The 16,766-nt window shown below is 46.2% G+C and overlaps 1 protein-coding gene across 1 annotated transcript in view; it reads left to right on the forward strand.

Moving 5' to 3' along the window:
- tg (thyroglobulin) overlaps positions 1-16,766 on the forward strand; it is a 34,399-nt gene that overhangs the window by 8,735 nt on the left and 8,898 nt on the right. Inside the window, exons 10-34 of the mRNA XM_038712388.1 lie at positions 12-514; positions 688-1,072; positions 1,947-1,985; positions 2,308-2,538; positions 4,167-4,271; positions 4,364-4,441; positions 5,179-5,282; positions 5,649-5,760; positions 5,852-6,013; positions 6,166-6,351; positions 7,862-7,989; positions 8,361-8,514; positions 8,638-8,790; positions 8,902-9,045; positions 11,312-11,476; positions 11,566-11,670; positions 13,119-13,228; positions 13,396-13,501; positions 13,591-13,776; positions 13,936-14,106; positions 14,225-14,311; positions 14,712-14,783; positions 14,970-15,107; positions 15,185-15,359; positions 16,508-16,624. Of these exons, the coding sequence (XP_038568316.1) occupies positions 12-514; positions 688-1,072; positions 1,947-1,985; positions 2,308-2,538; positions 4,167-4,271; positions 4,364-4,441; positions 5,179-5,282; positions 5,649-5,760; positions 5,852-6,013; positions 6,166-6,351; positions 7,862-7,989; positions 8,361-8,514; positions 8,638-8,790; positions 8,902-9,045; positions 11,312-11,476; positions 11,566-11,670; positions 13,119-13,228; positions 13,396-13,501; positions 13,591-13,776; positions 13,936-14,106; positions 14,225-14,311; positions 14,712-14,783; positions 14,970-15,107; positions 15,185-15,359; positions 16,508-16,624 (3,916 nt within the window). The remainder of the gene's footprint in view (positions 1-11; positions 515-687; positions 1,073-1,946; positions 1,986-2,307; positions 2,539-4,166; positions 4,272-4,363; positions 4,442-5,178; positions 5,283-5,648; positions 5,761-5,851; positions 6,014-6,165; positions 6,352-7,861; positions 7,990-8,360; positions 8,515-8,637; positions 8,791-8,901; positions 9,046-11,311; positions 11,477-11,565; positions 11,671-13,118; positions 13,229-13,395; positions 13,502-13,590; positions 13,777-13,935; positions 14,107-14,224; positions 14,312-14,711; positions 14,784-14,969; positions 15,108-15,184; positions 15,360-16,507; positions 16,625-16,766) is intronic.

A 16,766-nucleotide genomic window follows, 5' to 3' on the forward strand; every position in this document is an offset into this window, starting at 1 on the left:
TCCTCCTCCAGGTTCAGGTCTTGCCGACTGTCCCTCTCGGCGTCGCCTGGCTCTGTCGCGGCTCTTCTCCGGTCCCGTTGATCCGCCCATCCTGGCCTCCTCTGGCAGATCTCCGGCCTCCTGTCTCCCCCTCCTCCGTCCTCTCGTGGAGCTCCTGCCGGTGGAGGCGGATCCGACCTCCTTCCTGTCTCAGCTGGTCGAAGTCCTCCACGGTCTCTTCCCCTCGGTGGGCGGGGCTCTGCAGGCTCTGGCTCGCTCCTCCCCCCGTCGCCTCCAGGAGAACCTGTTCGGAGGGAAGTTCCTGAAGAACGCCGCCTCCTTTAACTTCAGCGGGGCGATAGGAGCTCGAGGAGCCCTGGGTCTGGACCGGCTCTCCTCTCAGAGCGTCACCGTCAGCCTCCGGAAGAACCGGGACCTGGTCCTGTCTGTCAGCAGGGCTCTGGAGGACCCGGCCTTCCTCTCGGCCCTCCAACAGACACTGAGGGAGCTCAGCAGCTCGCAGTCTCTGGACCAGGTGAGACTTTCAACCTGGAACACACATCAGTACTCGGATCCTTTTCTGCAGTACAAGTACCAAGTAACAGTACTGAAGTACTACTGTCACACTGTGAAAGAGATTCGCCAAGAAAACATGTTGAACAGAAGCAGCTGCTTCTGAAACTCCTCCTCCTTCCTCTTCTTCTGCAGGTTCTGGCTCCTCTGCTGCGTTCCTGCTCCGGAGACGGGGAGGAGGACACGGCGGCCGTCTTTGTCCCGAGCTGCACGTCCAGCGGCGGTTTCCAGGAGGTCCAGTGTCTGGGTGGAGAGTGCTGGTGTGTCGACGCTCAGGGTCAGGAGGTGGCGGGGTCGCGTGTCGTCGGCCGTCGACCTCGATGTCCGTCCCGCTGCGAGAGAGAGCGAGCGATGGCGCTGAAGGTGAAAGGAAAGCTGGCGGCCGGGGCTGAGATCCACGTCCCGGCGTGCTCTGAGGACGGAGACTTCCTGCCGCTGCAGTGCGTGGGACCACGCTGCTTCTGTGTGGACGCTGAGGGCAGAACAGTGTCTGCGGGGCCAGCAGGGGGCGCCGTCACCTGTAAGATATCACTGCTGACCAACATCTCATGTCACAGCTGCTGAACATTTACATGCTTCATTTTTCAAAGTTTAGGAAAATGTGCGAAACTACTGACGGCCTGTTTATTCTCCTGTGTCGACGCAAACCGCAAGAACTGTGATTGGTCGGCTTGGTGGCGTCGCATTTCCTCCAACGTGTTTCCGGCTCGTCCTTCTTCTTCTTCCTCGAGTGGTTTGAGGGTCGAACGCACCATCTCCTCTCCTTTCTGCTTTTCGGTAAAAGTAACTGATGTTCAACACGATGCGTTCACTTTCAGCCGCCACCGTTTCTCGCAGCCGACACCAACGAAGAAGAAGAAGGAAACTGTAACGCACAAGTGTAAATGCTAAGGACGGCGTGTAGTCAGCGTCGACGCAGAAGTATAAACTGGCTCTCCTGTTAATCATCAACCCTTCAGCCCTCGTGGGGGTCACGACCCTCAGCTTGGGAACCACCGGTCCAAAGACAGGAGAGATGGTCCCTGCAGCTTTCTTTGCCTTTCATGTCGCTGAGAACCAAGAACTAAATGAAGACGGGAGAACGAGGCGAGCGTTCTGTCCACAGCTGGAAGTAGCTGCTGCCAGAACTCTGTCGTCTATTTTGAACTCTGTGCGAGCAGCAAAAAGCTTTCAGCTGTGAACATTTCTACATCTGATTTATTGAAGCGTCTGCAGAAGCAGCAACGTGAAACTCTGTGTCTGGGACACAATTCGCTTCGAGCCGCATGAAGTCAAACGCACCTAATAAAGTATCTTCTTAACATGCAGGAGATTTTTCAGCTCTGATCAGTCGAGGGGCTAAAAATGTAAAGTTTGTCCTGAAGGAAAGTTGATTTAAGATGTTTCTGTTTCAGGTCCAGAGAGAAGGACGCAGAAGCTTCAGTCCTCTGCAGGTCAGAACAAACTTAAAATCCATTCATGGAGATTCTGGAAGACGTTTCTGTATTTTACAGATTTATGGGATTATTTTCTTTTCTGTTCTTGTGTCACTGCTGAAAACCAACTCATCAAACCAGAGTGAAGCTGCTGACACTTGAGTTCATTTTATTAACAACAGAAATGATTTTCACAGCTTCCCTTCAGAAATAAATTAAGTTTCTGGTTTGTTTTAAATGAAAGAAGCATTTTTATCCATATTAGTCTCCACAGAGTAAAATGTGACATCATCACTGTATGCTAACCTGTTAGCGACGCTAACGTAATGCCAACTTGCAGGTCAGTGTTCTCGGGCGTTAGCTGAGGTCACGGCGTTCAGACAGGAAGTGAGGAGCGTCGTCACAGTCTCCAACTCCTCCCGCTTCCCTCTGGGATATGGATTCCTATTGGCTGAAGGTCTGCGTCTGACCCCAGAGGAGCTCCAGATCAGCCAATCAGAGGAGGAGCTGCAGATCTCCGATAGGCTGCTGAGCCGCTCTAATGCTGCTCTGCGACTGGCTGCTTTCTCCAGTGAGTCACAGTTAAGAAAAACTAATGTTTAAAATTCAATCAGAAGTTTTGAAAACTGTGTTTTGTTGTTCCTGCAGATCATTTTCTGAATCCTTCAGCAGCGTTTCTGTTCTTTTCTGCTCAAAATCACCTGGAAGGTTACTTTAAAAATGTCCTCGGACAGAAATACTAATTACCTGTTCAAACATGTATTTAGTAACTTAATCTGAGCATCAGATCAATCTTAGGGTCGTCCTCCACCAGGACAGAAAGTTTTTATCATTTAAGAAATCTCACCAGTTCTGGAGAAACTGATCCCGGCCTTTGTGTCCTCCTGCCAGGGGGCAAACTGACGGGCAGCTCCCCTAAAAACATTCTGCCTCGACTAATGTTACTGCCTTTACACCATCAGGTCCATCACCTACAGTTTGTCCAGCAGGATGCTAACATCACGCCGCTGTTAGCATCCTGCACTGGCTGCCTGGACTGATTTTAAAATTCTTCTGATTACTTTAAGGCCAGACGAGGACTCTGAGCTTCTATCCCCGTGAGCCGGGACGCAGGCGAGGGGTGGGGAATCACCAGAGGCCTCCATGATGCGATATTCTCCCAATTTTAAACATAATGCGATGTGTTGCAATTCATTGCCCTTTTTCCAACTATAAAGTTTGTCCCCCCCCCCATAGGTGTCATTTACACTGGGGAGGCTGAGCACTTTTTCAGTTTGTTAAAAAACGTTCTGAAAACCATTTTGCAGTTAAATAACAAATGAAAATGCCTTTAGAAATGTTTATTTGCACTAAGAAAAGATGCAATGCAATTAAAATATAGAAGAAACAAACGTGCGTCGTCCAAAAATAGTAAAACAAGCTGCTGATAATAAAATGATCCAAAAACGAGCAGCAGCAAGTTTTCCGTTCTCTCCCCGTGAACATGACCAGGTGTGAAGACTAAATCCTGCCTCAGCAGGACGATGTTACAGGAGAAAAGTTGATCTGCAGGAGAAACAGATCTGAAAGCAGCACAGAACGACCGAGAGCTGCTTTCACTTAGATTCTGTTATATTTATATATTTTGAAATCTCACCTGCCACCTGAATTATGAGTTTCCTTTTATACAAATAAAAACATTTCCACCATAACTTGGTGCAGAAACTTTCACCAGGATGCAGGAGATGAAGTGTCACATATCTCAGCATTGAGGAAACACTGTTTAAAGATCTTTTTGTCTTCTGCTCCTAATATTGTGTCTCTCACAGCCCTAATCTGACACTTTCCAACACAAAGTTTCTGCTGTTGAGTTTTCTAGTGGACTAAATAAACAATATTCTTTTACCGAAAAGGAAAATTCTCATGTGCAGTTTATATAGTTAGGCCACAGCTAACTATTCCTAAAAACCAAAGGGGACAAGGTCTCTGCTGTCAGGGCCCCTACAGTCTGGTCCTGGTTTATCTCACTTTCACAGCGTGATACATTATTTATTATTCCTTTAACTGCACACAGACTCGTTTCATGTTTTATTCGCTGTGTGTGATTTTTATTGGATTTGTCGGTCTTACAGTTTTGGCTGTAAAGCTCTTTGTTACCTGTATTTAAAAGATGTTGTTATTATTATTATTACTACTGACGGAGATGTCGTTGTTTTGCAGCCGTCCGGATGTTCCTGCCTCCTCAGCGTCGATCGTACCGGCTGTTCACTCCCCAGTGTGACGCCGACGGACGCTGGCTGCACACACAGTGTCACCACAGCACAGGTAACACACACACACACACACACTCAAAGTACATGTGCAGGTGTGTTATGTGGGATTCTCACGGCGCTTCATCCCTCCGTGTGTGTGTTCAGGTCAGTGTTGGTGTGTTGATGAAGATGGAGAGTACGTCCCCGGGTCTCTGACCGGCCGCTCGCTCCGCCTGCCGAAATGTGAGACAACATTATATTATATTAAATGTTTATAGAGGATTCTAGAGGTCCTGCTGCACCTCATGCTGCACACAGCCAGACCTGCCTGTTCCTGGATCCATGTTCTGGTCCAAAACACACAACATTGCAGTGATTAAAGTAGAACTCGGGTCCTAACAGGCGCATCCCGCCGCTCGGCAGCCATCTATCATGGACTAACAGGATCAGGTCTCTGAAACTCTTTGATGACTTTGCCCCAAAATAAGGTTGAAAAAGTGTTTTTCCTCGCAGGTTATACTTCTGCTACACACGCACAAGCTTTCACCACAGCGCCTTCATTTACACCTCTATGCAGAGCGCCGGGGAGGGACGCCATGAGCTCCTCCCACCGGAGCATTGAACAAATGCTAAGCTAACTGAGACTCTGGATCCCGTCAGAAGGCACCCCGGCGTTTTCTAACACATACTGCAAGTACTGCAGATCACATGTGGAGCCTTTAACGCAGTAATGTGGCGGTCATGTAGAATCTGATCACACCTGCTCCTCCTCGCCGCCGCCGCGACATCTGATCCTGACGCAAACTTCAACCGTGCAACCGACGTCAGCGGAGCCACACGATTAGCTTAACAAGTCGTCGGCTCGGCTGTTGAAAGCAGATGATTGGCGTTCTAGCATGAGGGGGCGGGACAGGCGGGAGGGGGCGGGACATGTGCATACAGCAATTCATAACAACATGTCTGTGTGCGTCGTCCTGCAGGTCTGACTCGCTGTCAGAGAGCTGAGGCTCACACGCTGCTCTCTGGTTGGATGAAAGGATATGACCTCATCACCACTTCAGCTTACCAACCAAAGTGTGAGGAGGTACGAGCGCACACACACACACACACACACACACACACACACACAGTGTTTAAACAGGATCACTTGACGCGTTTTTAAGCTTCTATTTTCTCCTTTTATTTATAAAATGAAAATATACTTGTACTTTCTTCTGAACATGATTCTGGTAAATGTGTTATTGTATTTTATTAACCTACCTGTGTTTTGTGGAAGTTGTGTATGTTTTGGAACTGTTGTAAACGCTGCTGCTGCAACTGTCCCCAGTTATTCTTTTACTTTAGGATTGTAGCTGATGTTTAATCGCTTTCCTTCCTTTAAAGCTTTAGAGGTATAAAAACTCTTTGAAATCTCATCTGGCCACAGAATTTATGGGCATTTGTGTTTCAGGATGGTCGTTTCTCGGTGCTGCAGACAGGCGGCGCTGCAGGCTGGTGTGTGAACCCTCTGACCGGAGAAACCATACAGGCGGCAACAAGGAGCCCTGCAGGACAGCTGACATGTACGTACACACACACGGACACGCACACACGTGTCAGCGATGTGTTCACTGACACTCTGTAAACTGGTAAACTACTGTGTGGTGCGTTCAGGTCCCAGCTGGTGTGAGCTGCAGGGTTACCAGTGCCGCCCCGACGGCTCCTTCGTCCCGCTGCAGTGTGATGCCACTTCCTGTTGGTGCGTCTCTGAGGACGGGCAGGAAGTGGGCGGCACCCGAACGCCTCGCCAGACAGGACGGACGCCGTCATGTGACCGTGAGTGCAAACGTCCCGCTTTGCGCCTCAGTATCTCATGAATATTAGCTTTATTTTGAAAGTGGAAGAAGCCCACAGCAGCCGCTAGTGGACGTTCCAGGAACTGCAGCTCGGAGGAGGCTGCTTTAATTGGTGGTCGTTCTCCTCTCCAGGTCCTCTCTGTCCCGACTACGCCGTTACCCATGGTGCACTGGTCTGCCGCCCACCGGCCGCCGGCCGTCAGAGCTGTGATCTCGTCTGTGACCGTGGTTACCAGAACTCACTTCCTGCCAGCAGCTTCCTGTGCGCGACGGAGAGTCGGCGATGGGACAACAGAGCGCCGAGAGGAGCCTGTCAGAGTAAGAGATGCCGATCATTTACTGTCAGTCACGCAGACGTCAACAAGATTAACATTTACAGATAAAGTAAAAAAGTTAAAAGACGGTAAAATGACCACCAGAAGAAGAAGGTCGGAACTTCAAAAATATCGTTTTATTTAAATAAATTGATTAATGCAGGTTTTGCACATCGTATATATATAACTTTATTCATCTCTCGCCTAAAAATAATATGACAATGGCCGAGTTTCCATCAACGTTTTTTAATGAGCATTTTGAAGTAATGCGTTTGAAAAAACCTTGATGGAAACGGCAAAGTTTGAAAAAACGTTCTCAGTTTTGCAGAAAAAGTTTTTACGGTGGTTTCTGTCTCTGTCGAAAAAGAGTTCATGCACTCAGTGCGACGTGGAGACCCCAGTGACAAACATTCCTGAAGACTTCTTCAGTTTTGGTTTTAGCCAACATCACTTACATGCGACCCGGCGGCCTGCAGCTGCGTTTAGGCCCTGATAAAACATGGTTTTCTCAAATGGACAGATGGCGTAACTACATTTTGCTCCAAATCAACTAAATTCACATTTTTCTTCTTTTTTGTGACATTTTAAAAGATTGCTTAAAATTCCCTCGACATAGCTGATGTTAGAAAGAGCTGAAATACGAAAGGAAAGTGCAGCTGCATTTATATAAACACAGTGACCAAAGTGAGTTCCCACCTCCCACAGAAAACTCTGCTCTGAACTGAAAACAGCCGCTTCCCTTTCATGCTTTCAAGCTAAACGCGCCTCATTTAACGCTCGCCAAGCGGCGACTCCGACACGCCCTCAGAAACAGCGAGCTGCAGCACACAGCTCTCCTCTCCCTTCCAAACACTAGCTACCCTCCAGGCAGTCAGTGGACATAAAGTTGTTCCTGTGATGTAGAGACAGAGCTCAGTTAAAACTTTATGGATACAGATTAATAACTCACCGCTCTGAAACTCTCGCTCCAGTCCGTGTACGGCTGAACCCGAGCTGTTTACCGGCTTCTCGCGACCCGCCCTTCTCTGCTTCTGATTGGCTAGTAGTCCTTAACTAGGAACTGAGCATGTGCAACTCCCAACAAAGATCATTTAGAGACAAGATGCATCACTCCATAGCTAAAACGAAGCCTTCAACACAGGCTGAAAAGAGGAGCTGCAGCAATGTGCAGTAGGACAAAAATATAACCATGGAAACCTGCTCTGGTACAAACTCTAAATAAGATTATGAAGCTGAAAATGAGCAGAAAACCACCTCTTTAAGTTTGACCACAAAAAGGTGTCACTGAGATCCTTTCAGTCAGTTCCCGTCTTTTTCACAAAAGGACGTGAACAAAATAAAATGTTCAAATTATTTTGTTAAAAGAGGAAAAAGTTTGCAGCTTTAGAAGAACACATTTCACAACACAGACACTCTGTGTGATTGATAGACAGATAAAATACAATTAACAAATTTGCATAACTGTCTGATTTTACTGTTTAAAGTGAAGTGATTGTTTGTGTGTGTGCACGTAGTCTCTCAGCCTCTGCAGTCGGTGTCGGTCTCTCAGCTCTGGACGTTGTCCTCATCCTGCTCTGAGATCAGCAGTTTACAGTCTCTGTTGTTCAACATGATGACCAGCAGGGGGCTCTGCTCTGCACAGGTGAGCACTGTACTCACCTGTACTGCACCTGTACTGACCTGTACTCACCTGTACTGCACCTGTACTCACCTGTACTGCACCTTCCACTCCCGCCTGATACTGAGGACTGCTGTACCGGGTTTACTCATTTTATTCATTATATATCCGCGGGGTTTGTACTGTATGTTATTATTAATTTTATTATTATGCTCATTCAGAAGTGATTTAAAGATGATTTAATAAAGAATGAATGATTTTTATAGAACATTAGTGTGTTTTTAAATATCCTGCCGGCATCATCAGTACAGAATGTTTCTGAACTGCTTCAGGATGAAAAGCTGCTGAAAGTTGTTGGAACATAAACGTGTGTTTTTGTTGACGTGTGTCTGTAGCTTCCCATGTCGGGTCGCTCGGTGTCGCTGTGTGACGACTCGTCGGTGCGTCTGCAGTGTGACGGCGATGGCGACACGGTGAAGTTAACCGTCAGGCTGACCGCCAGCCTGTCTGACCTGCCGACCTCTGACCTCCCCGACCTCCACGACATCGGTGAGCAGAGGGACGCTGAGGGAGGAGCTGTGCACCAGACTCCATTCACAAAACCAGCTGTTTAATGTGTCGCACAAAGAATCTGGATTCTCATGATGACGTGTTTTTATTGTTTTCCATCAGGTCTGTTTCTGAACGAGTCCAGACTTCTGGAGGGGGTGCAGGGACTTCTGGGTAAAATCCAGTTCATGTCAGAACCCAAACTGGTTTCAATGACAACACCAAGCTTTGGCTGTTCCCCTGGTTACCGCCTGAACAGTGACGGCGAAGGCTGCGGTGAGTCTGTTCACGTCGTTCGTTCATCAGTGTTCTTTCTGTGACCTTTAACACAAACACCCATAATGCCTCAGTGTTTGTCCTGATTCAGTCTCCCTGTTTTCTTTACAGTCGTTTGTCCTGCTGGGAGTTTCTCCAGGGAGGGGGCGTGTCTTCTGTGTCCTCAGGGAACCTATCAGGATGAAGAAGGGCGGAGCTTCTGCAGCGAGTGTCCCAGAGGCTCCTCACCTGCTGGAGCGTCATCTGTCAATCAATGTGAGAGAAAACTTATTTGTTCAGGGGTTACAGCAGGAAGTTAACGTGAGGAGGAGGAGGAGGAGGAGGAGGAGGAGGGACTGACAGGATTTATCTTCATGTTAGATCAGTTTCCTGTTAGATGACACTGAGTTTTTATCAGCGTAGGGGAGAAACTAGTTACGTGTAATTTAGGTAAAATAAATTTTATGTTCTTTGTTTGTCGTCCTTCGCCGTTTTCAGCTGTTTAGTAAAGTTTGATGCTGCACGTCTACAGATACAAAACATGTTCCAGTGCTTTAAGTTTAAAAAACATGACAGAAATCAGAAAAGGGTTAAACATCAGGGGCGGGAGAAAAAAAAACGATTCTTAGATGCATCGACGTTGAAGATTCTGCCTCGATTAACAAATGACAAAAAATCGATTATTTAGATGTTAATTGATAACGTGATGTTGACGGGACGCAAAAAGGTGAAACCTGCAGAAGTGCAGCGGCTGGAGCTGCGGAATGAATAACCACCCGACAAAAACGTCACACAATCATTAATATGATGATTTTAACTCGCACGCTGCGAGCACGGCGACGCTCGGCGAACGTTCTGTGTATCCTGAGTGTGAGGACAAGCGAATGAGAGAGAGTGAGCGGCAGAACATGACGCTGAAAGTTGGCAGAGGAAAATATTAGCAGTAAGTTTTTCGAATATTTAATGGTCATTGAGAGTTTAAAAAGTCTTTGGCTGTAACTATTGTTAAGAATAACACAATAATAATTAATTAATTATCACTTTGATTTGTCTACTTGATTTCATTTTCTTGTCGGATGTTCTTTGTACATATATTCAAAATAAACATAATAATTAATTAAATAATTAAAATGAATTAAGTTTCAGTCTGGTAGTAAACGTGCAGCGTGGGTCGCCGTGTGTCCGTTAATAAACGATAATAAACGACAGCACGTCCTGTGGCTCTTATGTAACGTTATAATAAAGTAATATTAATTAGCTCAGCTGGATGTCATTGCTAACTTACCTACCTGTCAACCTGATAATTATATTTCAGTTTTCAGAGGAGTCTGTGGTTGTTAAAGAAATGAGGGTAGTGTTGTAGTACTCGACGCCGGTCTTGGTCTCAAGACCACTTCTTGACGGTCTTCTGTGTTGTACTCGATCTTGTCTCGGACATCGAGGACTCGGGATTTTATTCCAAGACCAGTCAAGACCATAATTTATCAATAAATTGCTTTTGCATCGTCTGATTTATTTGTTAACATCCAAACTTTGATTGGAAAACTTATTGCTTGAAATGCAACCAATAATTAAAAATACATACAAAGTCAATGCAAAGACGCAGAGAGACGCGATTTCCTGTCGGGAAAATTAAAAATGTGTTGTTCCTGTTAACGCCTGCCCCCCCTCCCTGTGATGGTAAACGTAGAAAAGGAGAGTTGAATAAAGATGCTTACGTTGATTTCAGCTCTCATGTCACGTGGGGAACTGGTCTTGGTCTCGACTCGGTCTCAGCCGCTAAACGTCTCGGTCTTGATAAACTCTGGTCTTGGTCTTACTTGGTCTCGGTTTGTTCGGTCTTGACTACAGCACTAAACGAGGGACCGTGGAGCTGAGGTTAATGAAGTAAATTAGAAATGCAAAGTAGTTTGTTTAAGTTAATTAGGAGCTGTTTCTTTTGGATTTTAATGCACAAATTGCTTTTTAATTATCCAGAGATCCTGTATAGAAAGAAATTATGAAGATGCATCAATAATCTGAATCAGAATCGTGAGGTTCCCAGAGATTCCCAGCCATATTAAACAAAACAAAGTACGTTTGCCTGACGTTAAAATGCAGTCAGCGCTTAAAACGTCCGTGTCCAACCTGATTGAGCAGCTTGATTAAATAAAGTAGGAGGACCGACCGTCTGTGTGTTTCCAACGCGTGCTGAAGACGTGTTTTAGGTTCATGTTTTGCAGGTGCAGTAGTTTATTTAAGAGGAGTCGGGCAGTATTCAGGCTCGAGGACTGCTGAAAATGGTTAACAGCTGAAAAGACATTTAGAAAAGTAATTAATTGTAATAAGTTACATTACTTTGATAAAGTAACTTTTAAATACGACAACCTGTTACATTTTCTGTAACGTCTGGTTGTATTTCAAATGTTCCTTTCTGCTCCTGTAGTGAATAAAAACATCTTCGCTTCACCGCGTGTTTTTTTATCGTCGTCACATCCCAGATTTTCCTGGTTTACAGCGGAGCTCCAGGTGTATATTATTTACCTGTCTGCGTGTCTGTCAGGTGTGACAGAGTGTCAGAGGCGGGGCTTGAGGTGTTCAGAGCGAGGTGACTTCCTGTCAGCGCAGCCCGACCTCCCGTCCGGCAGGTGGAGGTGTTTCAACAGCGAGGGGGCGGAGCTTGAGTGGACCACCAGTGAAAAGCCTCTGACTGATGAGGAGTGTGCAGGTGAAGGCTCAGCAGCCAATCAGAGAGCAGCTTTTCTCTCTATCGGTTTATTTGTGTTCAGCACTTTATAATTCGCGTGTGTGTTGCAGTTCTCAGCAGGTTTCTGGCTGTTCCTGGATCAGATCTGATCGTCGGAGCCGAAGACATTGAAGTCCTGCAAACGATGACCTCTGACCTCACAACCTGCGTCCAAGGTAACGCTCACACACAAACACACAGAGCATCGGGTCCAGACGAAGTGATGGGCAGCAGTCCTGCAGCTTCAGACACCAGAGTGTTTAATTTATTGATCGCTGTCACAGACACGGAGAGAAAAATATATAAAGGATCAAAATGTAAAAGTAAAACTTAATGTTAATGCAAACTGCTACTGTCATGTTTTCGCAGCCTTAAAGGAGCAAAACTGTGTTTTTAAAATGCTTTAACCCAGTCTGTCAGCTGCTTTACCTCCTGATCTGACAGACATCAGAACATCTGAACGCAAATGTAACCGCGCATTTAATCCTCGCGCAGATGTTAACGCTGGACTAGTGCCAAGTGTTCACACACAAGATCTGGTAGGTTGGACATCTCTGACCACCCGCAGAAAACAGCACTGGTATATGTTTATATATAAAGCCATGCTGGGTAAACTTCCAGCTTACCTCTGAACCCTGTCTCAATTCTGCTAGTTTACCAGCTACGCTCCTCCAAGTGTTTGCTTTTTAATGAACCCAGGGTTTTGACAGATCTGGGGAAAACTGCATTTTCATACTATGCACCCATTTACAACAACATCTTAAACTGGAAACGTGTATAGATAAATTTAAGAGCAGCATAAAGAATGTGGTGAAGGAGACGTGATTGTTTTTCTTGAGGCCAGTGTGTTTGAATAGATGTGTTTTTGTGAATTTTGTCATGATTGTACGAAGCATTTTAATATGTTGTGTTTATGTATAGCTGCATCCTCGGCCAGGTCTCTCTTTTAAAAGAGATTTTTGATCTCAATGAGACTTCCTGGTAAAATAAAGGTAAATGAGGGATTTTCTCTGAAGGAGGGAGGTGAATCTAGAAACTGATGGATTATTTGAAAATAATCTGCAGCGACGTGGCGTTCATGTGAATAAGCTTCAGTCAGCTGAACCTGGACAAACGGCAGCACGGTCCCGTAGAGGTCAGAGGCAAGGGCGTCACTTTGTGTTGAATACTGGGGTCACGAGAACAAGACTAAAAGATATTTTACCACTGAAAGACATACTCATTGATTAAAATATACTCCTGGGGGGTTCGGGGCTCCTCCCCCAGAAGATTTTGAGCATGAAACACTTAATTTCCTGCATTCTGGAGACATTTTCTGCACCAATTTATGGTGGAAATGTCTTTATTTATAAGTTATAAGTTCAGGTGACCATTGAGAATATAATGATATAATGCAGTAATCAGATGTTTCTATATTTACATTGTGTCGCATGTTTTCTTATTGTGCCAAAAGAATAACTTTTTCATAGCACTTAGGTTTGTTAGTGAACATTTCTTATTGCTATTTTTCACAACATTTTTAAGAAATGCTTTAAATAAGTGGTGTGAACATGTAAATGACACCTGAGGTCGGAGGTCGGAGTGTGCGCTCTGTTGACGGTGTTGTTGTGCGTTTGTGTCTCAGCGTGTGCAGCAGAGCCGTCCTGCCACCACGTGGCGCTGTTCAACAGGCAGACTCGCTGTGAACTGTACAGCACGCACACCCTGAACACACACTGCAACACCTCCACGCAGGTAAACACACACACACACACGTTTGGTTACATGAAAGTTAAACATGAAACTCTCACAAGACGTTACCTGCGTTGGAAACAAAAACAGAAACTCAATATCGTGTGTCAGGAGTGATGCGTCTCCACAGCGACTCCGTGTTTGAGGTCTTGGTTTTTTTATTTTTTCAGACCAGTGGGTTTCTGGGTAATCCTCAGGCCGAGCTGTTTGATTGGCTGAGCTGCTCTCTGAGAGTGAGGGGCGGAGCTTCAGACCTGCTGGTCATCAGGAAGAAAGGTTGGCTGACACAAACAAAATAACAAACACGCAGTCAAATAGTTGCGCTGCCGTTCAGTCACGCAGAAAGGTGTGTGTGTGTGTTTCAGGGGCGGAGTCCTTCTCTTCCTTTGTGAGGACGAGGATGACGAAGGCGGTCTCAGGTGTGTTCAGGACTCAGGTGTTCTCCTCCGGGCGGACGTCTCTCTCTGACGCTCACCGTTTCTGTCAGGACGGCTGCAGCCGCGACGCCTGCTGCGACGGCTTCATCCTCAACCGGAACAGCCTGAACGGAGGTGCGTTACCACGGAGACACGCGTCACCTGAGCGAGCGAATGAATGAGTGATTTAATGAATGAGTTGTGTGAACGTGCACTTAAAGGAATAACTGTGTGAATAAATGAATCTAACCTCGGAGCGTCTCACCTCCTCCTCTGCCCCGCCCCCCTCCTCAGGTTCTCTGCTCTGTGGTTGGCTGAGAGCTCCGTCCGTCTTGCTGTGCGGGGACCAGGACTGGGATGTGATTGGACAGGGAACAGCCAATCGTACCTGTGGGGCGGGTCTGACCTACAACGAACAGCAGAGGAGCTTCGTGTTCGACTTCGGAGGACAAAAGTTCACCATCAGTGAGAAATGTTACAACTACATTAAGTCTGAGAGCCTGAACTCACCGAGACGCTGACAGCCGCCTGTTTCCTGTTTGTTCTGTTTCCTGTTTGTTCTGTTTCCTGTTTGTTTGTCCAGCGGATTCGGCTCTGCCGGCTGACAGTAAGGACAAGAAGGACTACCAGGCCTCCATCGTCAGCTTCCAGGCCGTCTATCTGAACACCGGTACCTTCAGACGTTATTTATAGTGATGCTAACGGCTCAGGGTGATAACTGCAGACGCTAGAAAAGAAGTGATACAGGTCTCCTCTATCCTGACTGACAGGTCACCATGGTAGCGACCTGTCAGTCAGCTTGTAGCCCCGCCCTAAAGCCTCCCCTGCTTCCTGGTCTCTGTTCCTCTAAATGGGACCATAATTTACTAAATGAACATCATGCTGTGTTGAAGAAGACTTGAAACTAGCGACTGAGACCAGAAACTCATCAGTGTTTACTGAGGGAATAAATCAGCTGACAAGTAGAAACATTTTCTCACAGACTTCTTTACAATCTGAATGCTGCTAAATATCCTGTCATCAGATTATTATTCAGGGCTGTTTCTCATGTTGTTGTTGTTGTTTGTCAGATGCAGAGTCGGCAGCCGGTGCTTCTGGTTCCTCTTCCTGTGCAGCAGCAGATCTCAGCGCTCCTCTGGACGGTTAGTTTCCTCCATGTCTCTGCGTGTTTGTCTCTTTTTAACTGCAGATATTTTCTTTTCAGAATAACCAGGATTTAAAATGGAAGATTTGTTGGATGAGAATAGCTGCAGTCAGGATTTATACTAGCTGTCAGATAAATGTGGCGGAGCAGAATTTCTGTGATTATGTGTGTTTTCTGTGTTCAGCGTCGGTGCAGCGGAAGTTTGAGTCTCTGTCAGAGGACGACGTCCTCGTGGATCCTCAGAGAAAACTCCCCACGCTCTCCTTCTGGCTCAACAAGAAGAACTACGACTCCCAGCAGGCACTGCTCTGGTGTCTCTCACGTACGTCACATAACAACCAGCAGAGATCGTGTGTCCTCGTGTGTTTTTTCTCACAGAGTTGAACGTTTGTGTTCCAGGCTGCGACGTCGAGCGGCAGTGTTCGCTCGCCGACCTCAGGGACGCCGACTCAGCAGGTTTCTTCAGCTGCTCGTTGTATCCGGACAGCAGAGTGTGTGGAGCGTACGACAAACCTCTGAGACGACCCTGTCGCCCCCTGCTGGACAGAACGCCCAACAACACCTACAGCAAGACCAGGTGAACGAACGCGACTCTGTGGCGAGGAAGTCGGCTTTTAGGAGCGCAGAGGGAGAGAGAGGAAGTTGAGACCAGGTCACCTGACGAAGCTCAGATGACTCTGGGACACAGTCGGGCTGTACGATTTACTTCGTATTGCGATTATTGACCCCGAATGAGATCACGACTATTACTCGCTTCATTATCAAGGAAAATGCACAAAATACTGAGCTTACAAAGTTTAACAAGCACAAGACGGAATACAAAAACTCGTAAACACGTTATTGTGTTTTGGTTTGTTTGGCGTGCACGCTGACCTTCGTTGTCTCTTTTCTCTCTTTCCTCCTTCGCTTTGCATGTTTTCCACAGTTCCTCTCTCTGCTCAGCGTTGCTGAGGCTGAATCTGAAATGTTCGACAATGTAACAGGAATTATCGCAATATAATTATTGTCAATAACAATTTAACAAATGTTCAATAAATATTCAGAAATGTGATTTTATTCACTTGAGTCATAAACAAATTAAGACTTATTTTCTTTATTAAGAAATTACTTTTGTTGAGGAAAAAAGCTTTTACTTTTTTTACTCGTGCGTATTTGTTGACAAAGATTTTATCCTGATAGTTTTGATGTTCTGCCTCAGATTTGTGTTCGTTCTGACCAGAAAGAAAAGTTTAAACCACAATTAACCATCAGGTTTCTTCAACTTCCACTCAGGAGCAGAAATCAGCCTTTAAACTCGAGAGAAATAAAGATCCGATACTTGGTGATAATAAATAACGTGAGACTTTTCTCCTGACTTTCGCCGTCATGATGCCAGGTGAGGGGCGTGGCCTGAAAACTGGCACGGCTAAGAAACTGGAAGATAGATTTCACATCCACCCAAAACACTGTGTGCTTCTGTAGGCCCTGTGAAATAAACTGACGAAGACGAAAACTAGACGCTCTATACTTTGTTTGTTTTGTGAAACACGACACAGTTTCACTTTGTTTTTTTGTAAAACCTCGTTTTTAATATTATTTCAGTTTACAAAAAAGTTTATTCACACCTGGTTTTCATTATTTCGTCAGCTTTTGTTAACCTTTCAGTGCACACGCAGACGCTGCGAACAGATTAGCGGTCTCCAGCGACAGTTCACCGGTTAACCCTTCGCTCTGTGTGCTTTCAGTGGATCTGTCCGGACCGGTGAAAAGTTTCTACGAGAGAGTTTCCTTCCAGAAGATGGTTTCTTATTCTGTTCGCAGCCGAGTGGGTCTGAGAGGAAACGCGCCGCTGTCTGAAGGGTAACGCACAACTTAACATAACTACGTATCTGCAGGTTTGTTTAGGTTGAGCTGTAACAGTTGGCCTCTCGCTCACGCCCACTGAAGCGAGCTGCCGATCTGTGACGTGGACGGGAGGAGGCGGGACTCGAACCACCAACCC

Source organism: Micropterus salmoides, unplaced genomic scaffold (assembly GCF_014851395.1).
Source record: "Micropterus salmoides isolate LMB-PRFRI ecotype aquatic unplaced genomic scaffold, ASM1485139v1 Ms_hic_scaffold_11, whole genome shotgun sequence".
NCBI classification, from domain to species: domain Eukaryota; kingdom Metazoa; phylum Chordata; class Actinopteri; order Centrarchiformes; family Centrarchidae; genus Micropterus; species Micropterus salmoides.